Source organism: Doryrhamphus excisus, chromosome 13, assembly GCF_030265055.1.
Source record: "Doryrhamphus excisus isolate RoL2022-K1 chromosome 13, RoL_Dexc_1.0, whole genome shotgun sequence".
Classification (NCBI taxonomy): Eukaryota; Metazoa; Chordata; class Actinopteri; order Syngnathiformes; family Syngnathidae; genus Doryrhamphus; species Doryrhamphus excisus.
Genome location: NC_080478.1, coordinates 17,989,376 through 18,008,043, shown reverse-complemented (window position 1 = coordinate 18,008,043; position 18,668 = coordinate 17,989,376). Strand labels below are relative to the sequence as shown.

The window sequence follows — 18,668 nt, the reverse complement described above, 5'->3', positions numbered from 1 at the left end:
CACATAAATAGCTTACGTATGTTTGTGGGGAAACTATTGAATGATATTTATATAATCGATATTTCTAAAATCATTTCTATATTTCTGAATGAAATTGCATATTCAGCCTTTTACATGTATGTGTCCTTCGTTTTATGTATGAGCTTGGACAACGAGCACCACAGGCTCAACTTCTCTGACCACATTTACAGTTGCCTTTACTGGAAATGGGAATTTTGAGTATTCAGTTGTAAACAGATCAATTGGGATGGTTTATGTTGCGACAAAACTGACTTTTTGGTCGCATCAAAAACAGGGTAATTTAATAAAAAACGAGGTAGAAGTAGACGTTGAATTGTAATGACTAGAATTTAAAAATCCACAAACGAAGTAAGAACGCGTATTTTCCGAGCTGCCCGTGGAGGCATCACCAGCCTCCTGAATCCTGGGTGTGTTGCAGGCAGTAGAGCCCGTAGACAGGGGGAGAAAACACCAGCAACATCGCAACGTGAGTCCAGCTGTGCCTGTCAACTGTCATCTTGCCTGGAAACTTCTTCCCATTGCACCATCGGGCGCGCTGAGAATGGGAAACTACCCGAGCTAGTTCCCCGAAGAGGACCTTCATTCACTGGGGCGGACTGCCAAAAACTGCCAGGTTAGTTAGCTCGCTCGCCACGGCGCCTGGTCCGCGACTATGATTCACAGTCAGGCTACTTATTTCATGTGTTTGAGCGCGTTTACATTTTTTTATATTCGATATCGGAATATTTGGAATATATTTCTCTTTTAGCTTCTTAACGTCCACGTCGCTTGCTATCGTTTTGACTACCGGGGCTAGCCAGCTAACCAGGCTAGCAAGTGAAGTTAGCTTGTAGGGGCGCTAGTGTGAGTTTGCCTGATGCTCCACATTCACTGTCACGCTTGCAAGCAAACAACCTGTATTTCTTTCTTATGTCATATTGTGTTGACTGCATACTTGACAGACGTCTGTTTGCAGCTGAGTCATAAGGTTTGAAGAGTGGAGAGACTTCAAGTGGATATTTTTGTTCTTTTAGGTGTGATCCCTCGCCCAATCAATCAAGCAAGCAATCAGTCAGTCAGTCAGGCTGTCACATCATTGACATCCAGGCCAGGGAGGGGATCCAGGACCTCTGTGGAGATGCAGACTTTCCTAAAAGGCCGGAGAGTCGGATACTGGCTCAGTGAAAAGAAGATGAAGAAGCTGAATTTTCATGCTTTTGCAGATTTGTGCAGGTATGTGATTGAATGTTCATTCATTCATTCATTTTCTACCGCTTTTTCCTCACGAGGGTCGCGGGAGGGGGGTGCTGGAGCCTATCCCAGCTGTGTTTGGGCAAGAGGCGGGGTACACCCTGGACTGGTCGCCAACCAGCCAATCACAGAGCACATATAGACAAACAACCATTCACACTCACATTCATACCTATGGACAATTTGGAGTCGCTAATTAACCGAGCATGTTAAACCCATAACTGGGTTACTTCCTGTTTGTGAGCTTCCCAGCATGACTTGTGGGTTCTAAATGGCAATTAAATTCATTCATTCATTCATTTTCTACAGTTTTTCACGAGGGTCGCGGGGTGTGCTGGAGCCTATCCCAGCTGTCTTCGGGCGAGAGGCGGGGTACACCCTGGACTGGTGGCCAGCCAATCACAGGGCACATATAGACAAACAACCATTCACACTCACATTCATACCTATGGACAATTTGGAGTCGCCAATTAACCTAGCATGTTTTTGGAATGTGGGAGGAAACCGGAGTGCTCGGAGAAAACCCACGCATGCACGGGGAGAACATGCAAACTCCACACAGAGATGGCCGAGGGTGGAATTGAACCCTGGTCTCCTAGCTGTGATGTCTGCACGCTAACCACTAAACCACCGTGCCACCTAGTAAGAACATTCATTCATTCATTCATTCATTTTCTACCGCTTTTTCCTCACGAGGGTCGCGGGGGGTGCTGGAGCATATCCCAGGTGTCTTTGGGCGAGAGGCGGGGTACACCCTGGACTGGTCGCCAGCCAGCCAATCACAGGGCACATATAGACAAACAACCATTCACACTCACATTCATACCTATGGACAATTTGGAGTCGCTAATTAACCTAGCATGTTTTTGGAATGTGGGAGGAAACCGGAGTACCCGGAGAAAACCAGGGGGAGAACATGCAAACTCCACACAGAGATGGGTGGAATTGAACTCGGGTCTCCTAGCTGCGAAGCCTTCATGCTAACCACTCATCCGCCTTGCAGCCTTGATATCTATTATTCATTTATATCGCTTATCCTCACAAGGGTCGCGGGGGTGCTGGAGCCTATCCACATATAGACAAACAACCATTCACACTCACATTCATACCTATGGACAATTTGGAGTCGCTAATTAACCTAGCATGTTTTTGGAATGTGGGAGAAAACCCACACATGCACGGGGAGAACATGCAAACTCTACACAGAGATGGCCGAGGGTGGAATTGAACCCTGGTCTCCTAGCTGTGATGTCTGCACGCTAACCACTAAACCACCGTGCCGCCCGTGACTGAATGTTGTACATATAAAATACAGAAGATCCCTTGCACATGAATGTAACTTTTCATTCCAAATCTTCACTATTACTACTATTCTCTGTCTATGTTTTGTTTTGTTGGCATGAATGTCCCCGAGGGATTACCCGAGTAAAAGTCAAGCCCTTAGTTGGCAAAGGATGTGTCCGTTGTGACTCCAGTTAGAGCTTGTTGAGACATGGCACTTGGAGCAAAATAAAGAATGTGTGTAATTGTTTTTCCAGGTCACAAGCCGTAGAAAACTTGTTTTAACTTTATTCATCGAGCTCAAGCGATTTGCAGTTCAAGGCGTCGGAGGTGTGCCGTCGTGGAAAGTATTCATGGATGTTATTTTGCTGAATGTAGTCATATAATAGGCAACAGGCTTTGCGGGTGTTTTGAAGCAATTGAGGCAAAATGGCGGAAAATGGCAGAAACTACATTCCAAAAACATACATGTTCATTAGAGACGCTAAATATCCATAGGTATGAATGTGAGTGTGAATGGTTGTTTGTCTATATGTGCCCTGTGATTGGCTGGTAACCAATCCAGGGTGTCGACCCGCCTCTCACCTGAAGTCAGCTGGGATAGGCTCCGCTAAGTGATAGCCGTCACTCATAAACACATTGCAATGGGACTATTTGTGTAGCTTGTTGTGACAACTCTGTACAGTGTGCTTCATAGCACACCTCATACAACACCCTTGGACTGCCAGAGAATAAGAAGATGTAGCAGGTGGCAATTCAGTGTTGCCAGCCTAGTGACTTAAGTGGGGAAAAAGTGACTTTTTCTGGAGACTCTATCATGAAAGAAGGTATTTGTCTTCCGGTCCTGCTGTGCCCCCACATGAACACCGATATTGTCAAAACACAAGAAGGCCAGCGGACATCAAAAATGTATTTGTTGTGTCATAATGTCATAATTATGCAAATTTGTTCATGGTTTAATTTCATTTGAACATGCATCAGATTACAATTGAATGCATCACATAATCAGTTCACAGTTCCACATGTCCAAAAGGAGTAGGAAGAAACAAAGCTTATTAAATCCTACCCCTCCATCTGGTACTTTTACAATCAGTAACTGTTACATTTGTTCACTTCCTGCTTTCCTAATATAATTTAATTTTATTTAATTGTACTTTTTTAATTTAAAATTATTTAATTTTTTTTTATTAAAAAATACATCAGAATTTTTTTTTTTTAATTTTGTTTTTTTTATGGTTTTATTTCATTTGAAAATGCATCAGATTACAATTGAATGCATCACATAATCAGTTCACAGTTCCACATGTCCAAAAGGAGTAAGAAGAAGCAAAGCTTATTAAATCCTACCCCTCCATCTGGTACTTTTACAATCAGTAACTGTTACATTTGTTCACTTCCTGCTTTCCTAATATAGTTTAAGGTTTTTTTTTAATTTATATATTTTTAAATGTTTTAGTCCTGTACCGAAGTACGAGGTGATATGATCATAAAATTACAAAAAAATTATTAATGGGTACCATAGTAACTGTTCACTACATTTGTTCACTTCCTGCTTTCCTAATATAGTTTTAGTTTTTTTTTAATTTATTATTTTTTTTTTTTTTTAATATCACGTACCGAAGTATGAGGTGATATGACCATCCAATGACATAATAGGTACTATAGTAAGTGTCAATATAGTGATATATATATATATATAGCACATCATGACTGGTTCAAGACTCTTCATCCTTGTATTTAGCAAACATCAACTGCTTGTATTGTTTCTTGAATTGGCTCATCGTTGTGCATTGTTTAAGGGTCTTACTCAATCCATATTAAAACGTTATGTAAGTTGTCATGAAGTCGGTCAAATTGGACCCTAGGAAACACTAACATATTATCTATATTGGATGAGAATGAGTTACTGTAGGAACAGTTTATCAGGAGGGTTCACTGGCGAGTGTCAGAGCCAAGAGGGCTGTTGCCTCACTAAAGTGACCTGATTGCGCCTGCACAGATTACCACACAGTAATCCTCAAAACATTTTTAATCTCTTTTAAACTCCCAAGCAACTACCAGGTCCTTCCCTGGATCATTGCCACCTACTTTACACCTCATGTGGACTTTGTGCCAAAGCAAGAAACGTGACATTTAAATGGTAAAAAAAAGATATGTTTTATTTTTGCGCATGGTTGACTGTGATAAAGATGTAATTTGGTTCTCTTGTGACATGTGTGTCATTCGCTTTATGTCACTTTAGTCACTTTATGAGAAATAAAAAGTCATTTTGAAGAGGAAGGCAAAGATGGAAGTAAGGTGACTCTCCTATGTCGACACTCGCATGTCGACATCAGCTGTTTTTTTTGCTGTGTCTTCAAAAGGTCTTTGCTTGTTAACAAAAAAAAATGTTATGCTATTCAAGGGGTTTCCACAAAAAATGCGGTATAGTACTTGTGGTCGATCAGGTTTGTTGGGTCATCGTGTGGCCCGTAGCTGACACTTGGAGAGAGCGACTGCTTCCCGCCTGTCTTATGCAGCTGGACTGGAGAATCCTGCTGGTCAGGTGCACCTCTCAGTGATGCTTTCCAGACACTTGAGCTTGAGCCATTTAAAGACCTCCCTCTTGATAAATATCTACTTTGTAAATGACCAAATCCATCAAGCTCAACCTGCTTGAACAATGTAGGATCATGAAAAAAAAACAAATTTGCAAGTTAAAGCAGGTGAATGTATTTTAATTTTAATTTTAATTTTAATTTTAATTTTAATTTTAATTTTAATTTTAATTTTAATTTTAATTTTAATTTTAATTTTAATTTTAATTTTAATTTTAATTTTAATTTTAATTTTAATTTTAATTTATTCATTTTCTACCGCTTTTTCCTTACGAGGGTCACGGGTGTGCTGGAGCCTATCCCACACCTTGGACTGGTCGCCAGCCTTTATTTTTATTTTTATTTTTATTTTTATTTTTATTTTTATTTTTATTTTTATTTTTATTTTTATTTTTATTTTTATTTTTATTTTTATTTTTATTTTTATTTTTATTTTTTTTTATTTTTATTTTTTTATTTTTATTTTATTCACTCATTTTCTACTGCTTTTTCCTCACGAGGGTCACGGGGGTGCTGGAGCCTATCCCAGTTGTCTTGGGGCGAGAGGCGGGGTACACCCTGGACTGGTCGCCAGCCTTAATTTAATTCAATTTAATTTAATTTAATTTAATTTAATTTAATTTAATTTAATTTAATTTAATTTAATTTAATTTAATTTAATTTAATTTAATTTAATTTAATTTAATTTAATTTAATTTAACACTGGTTGAATGGTCCCCTATTTCCTTGTTTTTCCTCATTTTTATTGGCTCTCTACACATTAAAAAAATAAAATTTATTCATTATGAATCAGGGCTGTCAAAGTTAACATTTGAAAATGCTATCTTGAATGGTAATTTTTAGCTTCAAAGTTATTTGTATGAAACATGCCAAAACTGTATTTGATTTAATGAATAAACTGGCCCATATTTGTAAAATTGATATCCGTTTTCATTAAAAAAAAACAAAAAAACACCGAAAGTAATTTTCTGCACTCTAGAGTGTGACCAACCACAGCAGAGTGGGTGTGCCTGGAGGCGGGTCCTGGGTGGAATAGATTAAAACGGACCATTTTCACAGGAAACACGAAATCCAAATAAATACAGCTGAATAGGTGCAGATTCTGGAAGAAGTAGAAAGCTTTCTGTGCTGGTTATTGTGTGTATCTGCTCTATAGTATAAGTCCACAAGTCAATTCAAAGGGCCGGAAAATGAGCATATTAGGTTCAAGTACCACAGTGTCATCTGTATTCCAAATTTATCCCGGTTACTTAAGCGCACCGACACGCCCACTAAACTTTGCGACTAGTCTACACACACCGTCAGGCATCGAGCTCATCTTGGACTTAATGGATACGTGATACCGACTCTGACAATAACATTCTTGTGGCGTTGTGGCCTGCTAACATTCTATGTGCCGTCGTCACAATTATAGAAGCGATCTTACATATTTGAGATGGGATGAAACCATCGACGACCCCATTCACATCGCATGAAACGAGCCAGCAGCTGCGGTATTAAATGTCCACATTGTTGTGTAGCAGTGAATAGCCCGGGCTGCTGTTGCCATGGGGATGTAACCTCAAAAAACAACCAGGCTGGACAAGGCTGAGTTGATGCTACTTAACTGGTTTTTTTGGCCATGCAAGTTTTTCGTCCTTTGTTGGTTTGTTTGAGGTAATTTGTCTTCTGTTTGTTGGAGCCTTTGTTTTATGTCGAGGTATTGTTTCGTAGAATTGAATTTTTAAGGACTTTTTAATCCAAATTATGTCCGCAGGTTGTAGATGAGTTGCACTGATCCTACGATCTGCACCACAACAGTTAGCTTTTTTTGTTTTTATTTATTTAAAACAGTCTTTCTGCATATGTAACCGTTTACATAGTTGCATTAGCTTAATTTAACTCATAGACATAAACTCTATGGACATATATTTACATAATAAGTGACCTTCACACTTATTGTTGCCTGATACAGGTTGACTTCCAGGTTGTACTCGTTTCAAAACAATTATTGTAAAACTTAAAACACATTTTTAAGAGTCAGGCGACTTACGGTTCATGGTTCCATGAAGTGGGAAGCTAATAGGATGCCATATTGTACACTAAACTGAAAATGTACTCAGAAATTATGGTGTCAATTTTGAAGCCGAGGCTGCACGGCGGACGAGTGGTTAGTGCACAGACCTCACAGCTAGGAAACCAGGGTTCAATTCCACCCTCGGTTAACTCTTGTGTGGAGTTTGCATGTTCTCCCCGTGCATGCGTGGGTTTTCTCCGGGTACTCCGGTTTCCTCCCACATTCCAAAAACATGCTAGGTTAATTAGCGACTCCAAATTGAATGTGAGTGTGAATGGTTGTTTGTCTATATGTGCCCTGTGATTGGCTGGCCACCAGTCCAAGACGTACGCCGCCTCTCGCCCGAAGACAGCTGGGATAGGCTCCAGCAACCCCCGTGACCCTCGTGAAGATAAGCGGTAGAAAAAGAATGAATGAATGAATGAATAATAGATATCAAGGCTACACGGTGGACGAGTGGTTAGCACGCTGGCCTCACAGCCAGGAGACCCGAGTTCAATTCCACACTCTGCTATCTCTGTGTGGATTTTGCATGTTCTCTCCGTCCGTGCATGCGTGGGTTTTCTCCGGGTACTCCGGTTTCCTCCCACATTCCAAAAACATGCTAGGTTAATTAGCGACTCCAAATTGTCCATATGTATGAATGTGAGTGTGAATGGTTGTTTGTCTATATGTGCCCTGTGATTGACTGGCTACCAGTCCAGCGTGTACCCTGCCTCTCGCCCAATCTGTGTTCAGCTGGGATAGGCTCCAGCACCCCCGCGACCCTTGTGAGGAAAAGCGGTAGTGAATGAATGCATGAATTTTGAAGCCTGCTAACCAGGGCAGATGCTAACCAAGGTTCCATTGTAATGACTAATTAACTACAGGAAAAGTGCCAACACAGAAGATCAAGAGTCAAATCCACACTGTGAAATTGTGTACTGTATATGTACTGTACTATATTGCACTGACCGCAAATTTCCCTTTTCTTGGTCAAAAAAAAGGGAAGACTTTTCCCTTTTTTTTGACCAAACTTGGCTGTGTTCCTATCATATAAGTCCAACTAAATTCCTTAATCGGATCTAACAGATGTGTTCTTTGTTTGTTTTTTTTTTCAGGAAAAGAGGGATAGAAGTGATTCAGGTAAGTCAATGTTTCTTTTTTTTGTAGTCTTAAGTTTAAATCACGGCAAAGCTTTCCTGCTTTTGCACCAAATCACAGTTTTCATGGACAGTTTTATTTCTTTCTTCACACCGCTACAAGTTTTCTCCCTCCTACGTGTCTGATTTAGTTGTTTTGCTCTGAGCCAAAATCTGCCGACGCATTCTTGAGCTGTGATGGAAATTGGGTTCAACACCTGGGGCCACATGTGTAAAATGATGTGTGGGCACTAAACTATGGTGGATTCTATTCACGTGCATATGCCGTTGTTTGCAGACAATGTGACAATAGGCTTAGCTGACGTATGCTTCTTTAAGGTATTGGCGTTTTAAGACGTTGACAGATGCTTGCGATGTCTTTGGCTACCACACCATGTTTAGTTTTCCATGACAGAAACTACATTCCAAAAACATACATGTTCATTGGCGACGCTAAATATCCATAGGTATGAATATGAGTGTGAATGGTTGTTTGTCTATATGTGCCCTGTGATTGGCTGGTGACCAGTCCGGGGTGTTCCCCCGCGAGTGATAGCCGTCACTCATAAACACATTGCAATGGGACTATTTGTGTAGCTTGTTGTGACAACTCTGTACAGTCTATGACATCGTAAGCTCTGCTTCTTAGCACACCTCATACAACACCCTTGGACTGCCAGAGAATAAGAAGATGTAGCAGGTGGCAATTCAGTGTTGCCAGCCTAGTGACTTAAGTGGGGGGAAAAAAAGTGACTAGCGGCAAATCAAGTGACTTTTTCTGGAGACTCCTTCTGGTCCGTCTTGTCAAAACACAAGAAGGCCGGGAACATCAAAAATTTATTTGTTGTGTCATAATTATGCAAATTTGGTAATGGTAATGGTTTTATTTCATTTGAACATGCATCAGAATACAATTGAATGCATCACATAATCAGTTCACAGTTCCACATGTCCAAAAGGAGTAGGAAGAAGCAAAGCTTATTAAATCCTACCCCTCCATCTGGTACTTTTACAATCAGTAACTGTTACATTTGTTCACTTCCTGCTTTCCTAATATAATTTAATTTTATTTAATTGTATTTTTTAAATTTAAAGTTATTTAATTTTTTTTATAAAAAAAATACATCAGAAAAAATTTGTTTTTAAATCAGAAAAAAATTTTTTTAATTTTGTTTATTTTTTTAATGGTTTTATTTCATTTGAAAATGCATCAGATTACAATTGAATGCATCACATAATCAGTTCACAGTTCCACATGTCCAAAAGGAGTAGGAAGAAGCAAAGCTTATTAAATCCTACCCCTCCATCTGGTACTTTTACAATCAGTAACTGTTACATTTGTTCACTTCCTGCTTTCCTAATATAGTTAAAGTTTTTTTTTCATTAATTAATTAATTTTTTTTATTTTTTTTATCACATACCAAAGTACGAGGTGATATGACCATCCAATGACATGATGGTTACCATAGTAACCATCAATATAGTGATAAATATCTATATATATATATATATAGCACATCATGACTGGTTCAAGACTCTTCATCCTTGTATTTAGCAAACATCAACTGCTTGTATTGTTTCTTGAATTGGCTCATCGTTGCGCATTGTTTGAGGTCCTTACTCAATCCATTCCATAGTTCGATTCCACATACTGAAATGCTATGGCTAGCATAACGTAGTCCTAGCATAGAAGTGTTTCAAATTTAGTTCTTCCCTGAGATCATTCTCCTTATTTCTCCTCTCTTGTAGAGAAGTATTGGATGACAATGATGATGGATGACAATGTTGCGCCCTACCCTAAGCCACATATAGATCGCAGTCCTCCGGGAAACACTGAACTATGCAGTTGCTTTTCAGGTTTCTCCCTTTCCTTGATAGGCGTCATATTTTTTTTTCATTTTTTTCCAATCAGAAACAAATGTACACACTTTTAATCAGCTGACTTCTAATAATGAGACCCTGACACCCAATCACACGAATAAGTCTCCAGTGAATGCTAGCCATAGATGAGTAAAGCAATGACACACCGTGGATTCAGTCGCTTACTGGAAGACGAAGGAGAAAGTAGTCCTGACTGTCTGTCCTTTAATTTGCAATTATTTTGTTCCCTCTCTTGCTGCGCCGTCGATACCAGAACACCCAGTTTGAGCCCGAGTCGTGGGAATAATCCCAAAGTAAGCATGCTTTGCCTCCCACTGTGCTTTCAGCTTTTCAGACGCACAGACAGCACCTCACAGATCCAGGGACTTAAACAGCCCTTTAGATTTTACATTTATTTACTGGACACACAAACTTGATGTTTGTTGCCGTGCTGTCAAAAAATAGCTCATCTTCCACTGATACCTACTGACACCAGTGATTCCACTCACTGCGATGCACCCAATGCCAGTCAGCGCCTGTACTATAATGGCCGGATCACGAGGGAAAAATAATGACAGTCTTTGTAAAGCCTCGACCCTGTTACACAAGTCTGTGTACAAAGCTGTCTTCTCCTATTCCCTCGGTGAATTACACACTCAACAATCCATCAACAGTTTTTTTTTTTTTTTTTAAGTCAATGCTGCAGTTTCTAAGGCATGTTTGAAACACTGATAGAAAAAAAAAATAGCTTCCCCATTTTTGAGAGGATCATAAATGTCCACTGTGGAAATAGATGAAGACATTCATTAAGTCGCTAGTAATGAAAATGTGCAATTCGTCACAAATAAAAGGTCTCTAGAAAAACACGGGTAGAATTAATGACCAGTTTATTTACCCAACCTTGCTCCGGTGGTCCAACTAACTAACAAATTGTAGCGATAACAAGTCAGCCTTGTATATATCCAAGGATGGATTCATTCTATTTCTGGCAAAACAAAAGAAAACATTTTACACACGGGCTTAATCCGGTTTTTTTTTTGTTTTTTTTTCAAAAGTACTGAATTAAGTCCAATATAGCTACACTTTGAATACATATCATCAAGCCGTGTATTACATAATTCACAAATGCATAACAACTGCATCCAGCATGCAATGAGCTTTCCAGTCACAACACGCGGTACGTAAGGCCAAACCCCCCTGGGGGATTCCAATCTGTGTTCAAATTTAGATGACATTTTTTTTTCTCATGGGAAATAATGGAAATTGAATTACTATCTTCCAGGGTCAAACCATTGCCGTTATAAAACCTCTTATTAACTCTGTAGGCGTTTGTGTAGTTACATAGGAATTTATATAAGATCTAGAAAGCTTTATGTGCGGGTTATTGTGTGTAGCTTCTCTATAGGAGTCCACAAGGGCCAAAAATGAGTATTATAGGTTCCCCTGTCCTAACTGAGTTGTTGGACATGCTTTTATTTAGAAAGTGAATACAGAAATAATAATTTTTTTGGAAATTTTCATTTTGGCCAAGACTGGTGGCCAGCCAATCACAGGGCACATATAGACAAACAACCATTCACACTCACATTCATACCTATGGACAATTTGGAGTCGCTAATTCACCTAGCATGTTTTTGGAATGTGGGAGGAAACCGGAGTACCCGGAGAAAACCCACACATGCACAGGGAGAACATACAAACTCCACACAGAGATGGCCTGGGTGGAATTGAACCCTGGTCTGGTGGAATTTCAGAAAAAGATTATTATACCAATAGTAAAACTATGTGGTAGTAGTGTAGGGGAGAACATGCAAACTCCACTCAGAGATAGCCGAGGGTGGAATTGAACCCTGGTCTCGCGGAATTTCAGAAAAAGATTATTATACCAATAGTAAAACTATGTGGTGGTAGTGTAGGGGAGAACATGCAAACTCCACTCAGAGATAGCCGAGGGTGGAATTGAACCCTGGTCTGGTGGAATTTCAGAAAAAGATTATTATACCAATAGTAAAACTATGTGGTAGTAGTGTAGGGGAGAACATGCAAACTCCACTCAGAGATAGCCGAGGGTGGAATTGAACCCTGGTCTGGTGGAATTTCAGAAAAAGATTATTATACCAATAGTAAAACTATGTGGTAGTAGTGTAGGGGAGAACATGCAAACTCCACTCAGAGATAGCCGAGGGTGGAATTGAACCCTGGCCTGGTGGAATTTCAGAAAAATATTATTATACCAATAGTAAAACTATGTGGTGGTAGTGTAGGGGAGAACATGCAAACTCCACTCAGAGATAGCCGAGGGTGGAATTGAACCCTGGTCTGGTGGAATTTCAGAAAAAGATTATTATACCAATAGTAAAACTATGTGGTGGTAGTGTAGGGGAGAACATGCAAACTCCACTCTGAGATAGCCGAGGGTGGAATTGAACCCTGGTCTGGTGGAATTTCAGAAAAAGATTATTATACCAATAGTAAAACTATGTGGTAGTAGTGTAGGGGAGAACATGCAAACTCCACTCAGAGATAGCCGAGGGTGGAATTGAACCCTGGTCTGGTGGAATTTCAGAAAAAGATTATTATACCAATAGTAAAACTATGTGGTGGTAGTGTAGGGGAGAACATGCAAACTCCACTCAGAGATAGCCGAGGGTGGAATTGAACCCTGGTCTCCTAGCTGTGAGGTCTGCGCGCTAACCACTCGACCACCGTGCAGCCTTCTTTTTATTATAGTTGGCAATTTATTGTAAAACCTTCACAAAATGTCTAATGTGGTATAAGTTGGATTCTCCAGAGATTTGGCGGTGACGTCCTGTTGTGGAAAAGGGATCTTTTCTAAATAAAGCCACCCAAGGGAGTTTTCCAGTTTTGCGTGTGGGAACCCCTTCGCTTTTATCACAACGAGAATCGTCACAGTCGAAAACAGAGGCCGCTTCTGTTTTATTTGTACTTTTTACATAATTGTTTCTTCAGGCGCTGGCTAGCTGGCTGGCGGGGGAGTCCTTTTTATTTTTACATTCAGTATCGCATTATTATGCTGCCTCGGAAACTCGCCACGGCTGCAAGCTGTTATGCACAAGCTCATCGATACTGACCTCTTTTGTCTGCAGCTCTCGGGACAATGTACATTAGCTCCGATCTGATGCGATTAATGCACCAACCCCCCTCCCGGAACGCCGATATTGACTCTCTGAATGAGACACCATCACAGTAAATTGTTATCGTTTGACTGAGCTGTCCAAAGACAGTTACTGAGTTACCTTTTTTATGATATGATAAATGTTTAGAAATGTAAAGATAACTTATGGCATGTTTCTCAACTCGATATTGATTCCCGCGGGTTGCAGACAAACCAGTGATTGTCTTTTATCGGGTATTTGCGGGCTGTTTTTCCCCACCGTGTTGCGGAATTCGATGCCGGGTGGCCGTGATTGATGATTAACGCGTCTAACGCGTCTGAAATGTTTAGCTAATGTTTGAAGTGAGGGTAGGGATAGTGACACGTAGGATATTGATCAGCTGAACTCCTGTTTTGATACAAAAATTGCATTAAGTGGAATACAGTAAAAATAGTGTTTATAGTGCTTATCGTCACAAGGGTCGTAGGGAGTTGCTGGAGCCTATCCCAGCTGTTGTACTATTTTGTCTCGGGATGTGGGTGGAATCAATTAAAGCAGACGGTTTTGGAAATCCAAGGACATACAGCTGGGATAGGTGCAGATTCATGAAGATCTAGAAAGCTTTCTGTGTGGGTTATTGTGTGTAGCTTCTCTATAGGAGTACATGAGGGCGAAAAAGAGTATTATAGGTTCCCGTGTCCTAACCGAGTCGTTGGACATGCTTTTATTTAAAAAGCGAATGCAGCAATAATTCACTGTTTTGGAAATTTTCATTTTGGCCATTCATTTCATTCATTTTCTACCGCTTATCCTCATGAAGGTCGTGGGAGTTGCTGGAGCCTATCCCAGCTGTTGTACTATTTTGTCTCGGGATGTGGGTGGAATCAATTAAAGCAGACCATTTTGGACATCCAAGGACATACAGCTGGGATAGGTGCAGATTCATGAAGATCTAGAAAGGTTTCTGTGCGTGTTATTGTGTGTAGCTTCTCTATAGGAGTACATGAGGGTGAAATAGAGTATTATAGGTTCCCCTGTCCTAACCGAGTCATTGGACATGCTTTTATTTAGAAAGCGAATACATAAATAAGAATGCAGTAATAATTCATTTTTTTGGAAATTTTCATTTTGGTCATGAATATCATTCATTTTCTACCGCTTATCCTCACGAGGGTCGTGGGAGTTGCTGGAGCCTATCCCAGCTGTTGTACTATTTTGTCTCGGGATGTGGGTGGAATCAATTAAAGCAGACCGTTTTGGAAATCCAAGGACATACAGCTGGGATAGGAGCAGATTCATGAAGATCTAGAAAGCTTTCTGTGCGGGTTATTGTGTGTAGCTTCTCTATAGGAGTCGACGAGGGCCAAAAATGAGTATTATAGGTTCCCCTGTCCTGTTTATTGGGATTAGTTAGTTCCAGACCCGACTATGTTAAGTGAATTTTCGCCGAATAGTAGTTTTGTAGTTAGAGCATGGGTTTTTACTGCCTCACGCTACCTTGTTAGCATGCTAGCAAACACTGTTGTTGCGTTTGCAAGCCGATATAGTCCGATTTTGTTGGTTTTTGCTAATATCTGTTATCAATATCGGATCGGTACAACCCTACTAATCAGTACAACCTGTCCTATTTGTACCAGGATGAACTTAACGTTGATGTTCAGCCTCTCAGGCACATAGTATGTTCTCTCACGCTAAGACGTCAAGTGCAACAGTGTATACAAAATAAATCATTCATGCCCCTGTGAGCTTGCTCGTAGAGAACAAATCCAAAACCAGAAAGAACAATAATCTCAGTCACTTGACGATTCATGAATAAAAACCTTTGGCCATGGTTGTCCAGGTTTTGGTCAACAGGAGCCAAACAATAACACTTTATCTTTATTGCATTGGCATTGTAGCACCAAAAGTTAACTTTTAGACTTTCATTTCTCAGCCAAGCACAGTGTAGTTTATGTTTGTTTCTGTTCAAAAGAACTTGAAAAGTTCTGAATAGATTTGGATAAAGGAATTATTGAAAATTGGATAAGGAACGACCGATTAAATTTTAGTGGTGATCCGGATCACCGTCTGGATCCAGGAATTTTTTCAATAATTTTTTAACATTGCAAAATAGGACCATTTTCGACATGTATATGCACATGACTCCACAAAAAATTATTGAAAAAAATAATAAAAAATACAGGAAAAGTTTGCCACAAGTTCTACAAAATATCAAAGACTGATCCAAAAAAAAATGTAGAATAATTTTTGTGGATTTATTTGGTGCGATATATTCGGTGTGCTTTTCTTCAAAAGAATTTGAAAAGTTCTGAATAGATTTGGATAAAGGAATTGTTGAAAATTGGATAAGGAAGAACCAATTAAATTTTAGTGGTGATTCGGATCACCGTCTGGATCCAGGAATTTTTTAAAGAATTTTTTAACAACGCAAAATAGGACAATTTTCGGCATATATATGCACATAACGCAACAAAAAAATGATCGAAAAAAAATAAAAAAATACAGGAAAAGTTTGTCACAAGTTCTACAAAATATCAAAGACTGATCCAAAAAAAAATTAGAATATTTTTGTGGATTTATTTGGTGCGATATATTCGGTGTGCTTTTCTTCAAAAGAATTTGAAAAGTTCTGAACAGATTTGGAAAAATGAATTATTGAAAATTGGATAAGGAAGAACCGATTAAATATTTGTGGTGATCCGGATCACCGTCTGGATCCAGGAATTTTTTAAAGGATTTTTTTAACATTGCAAAATAGGACCATTTTCGGCATATATATGCACATAACGCAACAAAAAATGATCGAAAAAAAATAAAAAATACAGGAAAAGTTTGTCACAGGTTCTACAAAATATCAAAGACTGATCCAAAAAAAGTTTAGAATATTTTTGTGGATTTATTTGGTGCGATATATTCGGTGTGCTTTTCTTCAAAAGAATTTGAGAAGTTCTGAATAGATTTGGATAAAGGAATTGTTGAAAATTGGATAAGGAAGAACCGATTAAATTTTAGTGGTGATCCGAATCACTGTCTGGATCCAGGAATCTTTTAAAGGATTTTTTAACATTGCAAAATAGGACCATTTTCGGCATATATATGCACATAACGCAACAAAAAATGATCGAAAAAAAATAAAAAATACAGGAAATGTTTGCCACAGGTTCTACAAAATATCAAAGACTGATCCAAAAAAAATGTAGAATAATTTTTGTGGATTTATTTGGTGCGATATATTTGGTGTGCTTTTCTTCAAAAGAATTTGAAAAGTTCTGAATAGATTTGGATAAAGGAATTGTTGAAAATTGGATAAGGAAGAACCGATTCAATTTTAGTGGTGATCTGGATCACCGTCTGGATCCAGGAGTCTTTTAAAGGATTTTTTAACATTGCAAAATAGGACCATTTTCGGCATATATATGCACATAACGCAACAAAAAAATGATCAGAAAAAAATAAAAAATACAGGAAAAGTTTGCCACAGGTTCTACAAAATATCAAAGACTGATCCAAAAAATATAGACTGATTTTTGTGGATTTATTTGGTGCGATATATTCGGTGTGCTTTTCTTCAAAAGAATTTGAAAAGTGCTGAATAGATTTGGATGAAGGAATTGTTGAAAATTGCATAAGGAACGACCGATTAAATTTTAGTGGTGATCCGGATCACCGTCTGGATCCAGGAATTTTTTAAAGAATTTTTTAACAATGCAAAATAGGACAATTTTTGGCATATATATGCACATAACGCAACAAAAAAATGATAAAAAAAAAAAAATACAGGAAAAGTTTGCCATAAGTTCTACAAAATATCAAAGACTGATCCAAAAAATGTAGAATGATTTTTGTGGATTTATTTGGTGCGAGATATTCGGTGTGCTTTTCTTCAAAAGAATTTGAAAAGTTCTGAATAGATTTGGATAAAGGAATTGTTGAAAATTGGATAAGGAAGAACCGATTCAATTTTAGTGGTGATTCGGATCACCGTCTGAATCCAGGAATCTTTTAAAGGATTTTTTAACATTGCAAAATAGGACCATTTTCGACATGTATATGCACATGACTCCACAAAAAATTATTGAAAAAAATAATAAAAAATACAGGAAAAGTTTGCCACAGGTTCTACAAAATATCAAAGACTGATCCAAAAAATTTTTTGAATATTTTTGTGGATTTATTTGGTGCGATATATTCGGTGTGCTTTTCTTCAAAAGAATTTGAAAAGTTCTGAATAGATTTGGATAAAGGAATTGTTGAAAATTGGATAAGGAACGACCGATTAAATTTTAGTGGTGATCCGGATCACCGTCTGGATCCAGGAATCTTTTAAAGGATTTTTTAACAATGCAAAATAGGACAATTTTCGGCATATATATGCACATAACGCAACAAAAAAATGATCGAAAAAAAATAAAAATTACAGGAAAAGTTCACAAGTTCTACAAAATATCAAAGACTGATCCAAAAAATATAGACTGATTTTTGTGGATTTATTTGGTGCGATATATTCGGTGTGCTTTTCTTCAAAAGAATTTGACAAGTTCTGAATAGATTTGGATAAAGGAATTATTGAAAATTGGATAAGAAAGAACCGATTAAATTTTAGTGGTCATCCGGATCACCGTCTGGATCCAGGAATCTTTTAAAGAATATTTTAACATTGCAAAATAGGACCATTTTTGTCATTTATATGCACATAACTCCACAAAAAATGATCGAAAAAAATAATTTAAAAAATACAGGAAAGGTTTGCCATTTTTAGGACCATTTTCGGCATATATATGCACATAACGCAACAAAAAAATGATTGAAAAAAATAATTAAAAAAATACAGGAAAGGTTTGCCATTTTTAGGACCATTTTCGTCATATATATGCACATAACGCAACAAACAAATGATCGAAAAAACAAAAAAATACAGGAAAAGTTTGCCACTGGTTCTCCAAAATATCAAAGACTGATCCAAAAAATGTAAAATGATTTTTGTGGATTTATTTGGTGCGATATATTCGGTGTGCTTTTCTTCTAGTCCCCGGTGTTTGTTCAAAATCGTTTATTTCCCATGAGTGTAGCCCGACTCCGCTGCGTAGCTACATCAAAGCTCCAAATATATTGGCCCTGACCTGGCCTCTTCCCCCGAGGATCCCGCGTTGTTTTCTGTGCCGTCCATCACTACCCTAGCTCTCTCCTGGCCTTCGGTCCCGGAGGGGTCTGCAGAGACGTCAGTTGACATTTCTGCTTTTAGCTTTTAACGCCACATCAATGACTTTACCGCTGGGTTTTTTTTTTTGGTGGGAGCTCGAAAGCAGACTCGTTGTGTGTCCTTGCACAGGATGAGCTTCATACTGAACGATGTGACTTCGCTTTTCATATTTAGTACGTAATTCCT

The 18,668-nt window shown here is 38.6% G+C and overlaps 1 protein-coding gene across 1 annotated transcript in view; it reads left to right on the top strand.

Annotated features, from left to right (window-relative positions):
* The first annotated feature begins 411 nt into the window (after positions 1 to 411).
* Positions 412 to 18,668, top strand: part of itpk1b (inositol-tetrakisphosphate 1-kinase b) — a 47,306-nt gene continuing 29,049 nt past the window's right edge. The window contains exons 1-3 of the mRNA XM_058090804.1: positions 412 to 634; positions 1,035 to 1,233; positions 8,286 to 8,310. Coding sequence (XP_057946787.1) covers positions 1,139 to 1,233; positions 8,286 to 8,310 — 120 coding nt within the window. The 5' untranslated portion in view covers positions 412 to 634; positions 1,035 to 1,138. The remainder of the gene's footprint in view (positions 635 to 1,034; positions 1,234 to 8,285; positions 8,311 to 18,668) is intronic.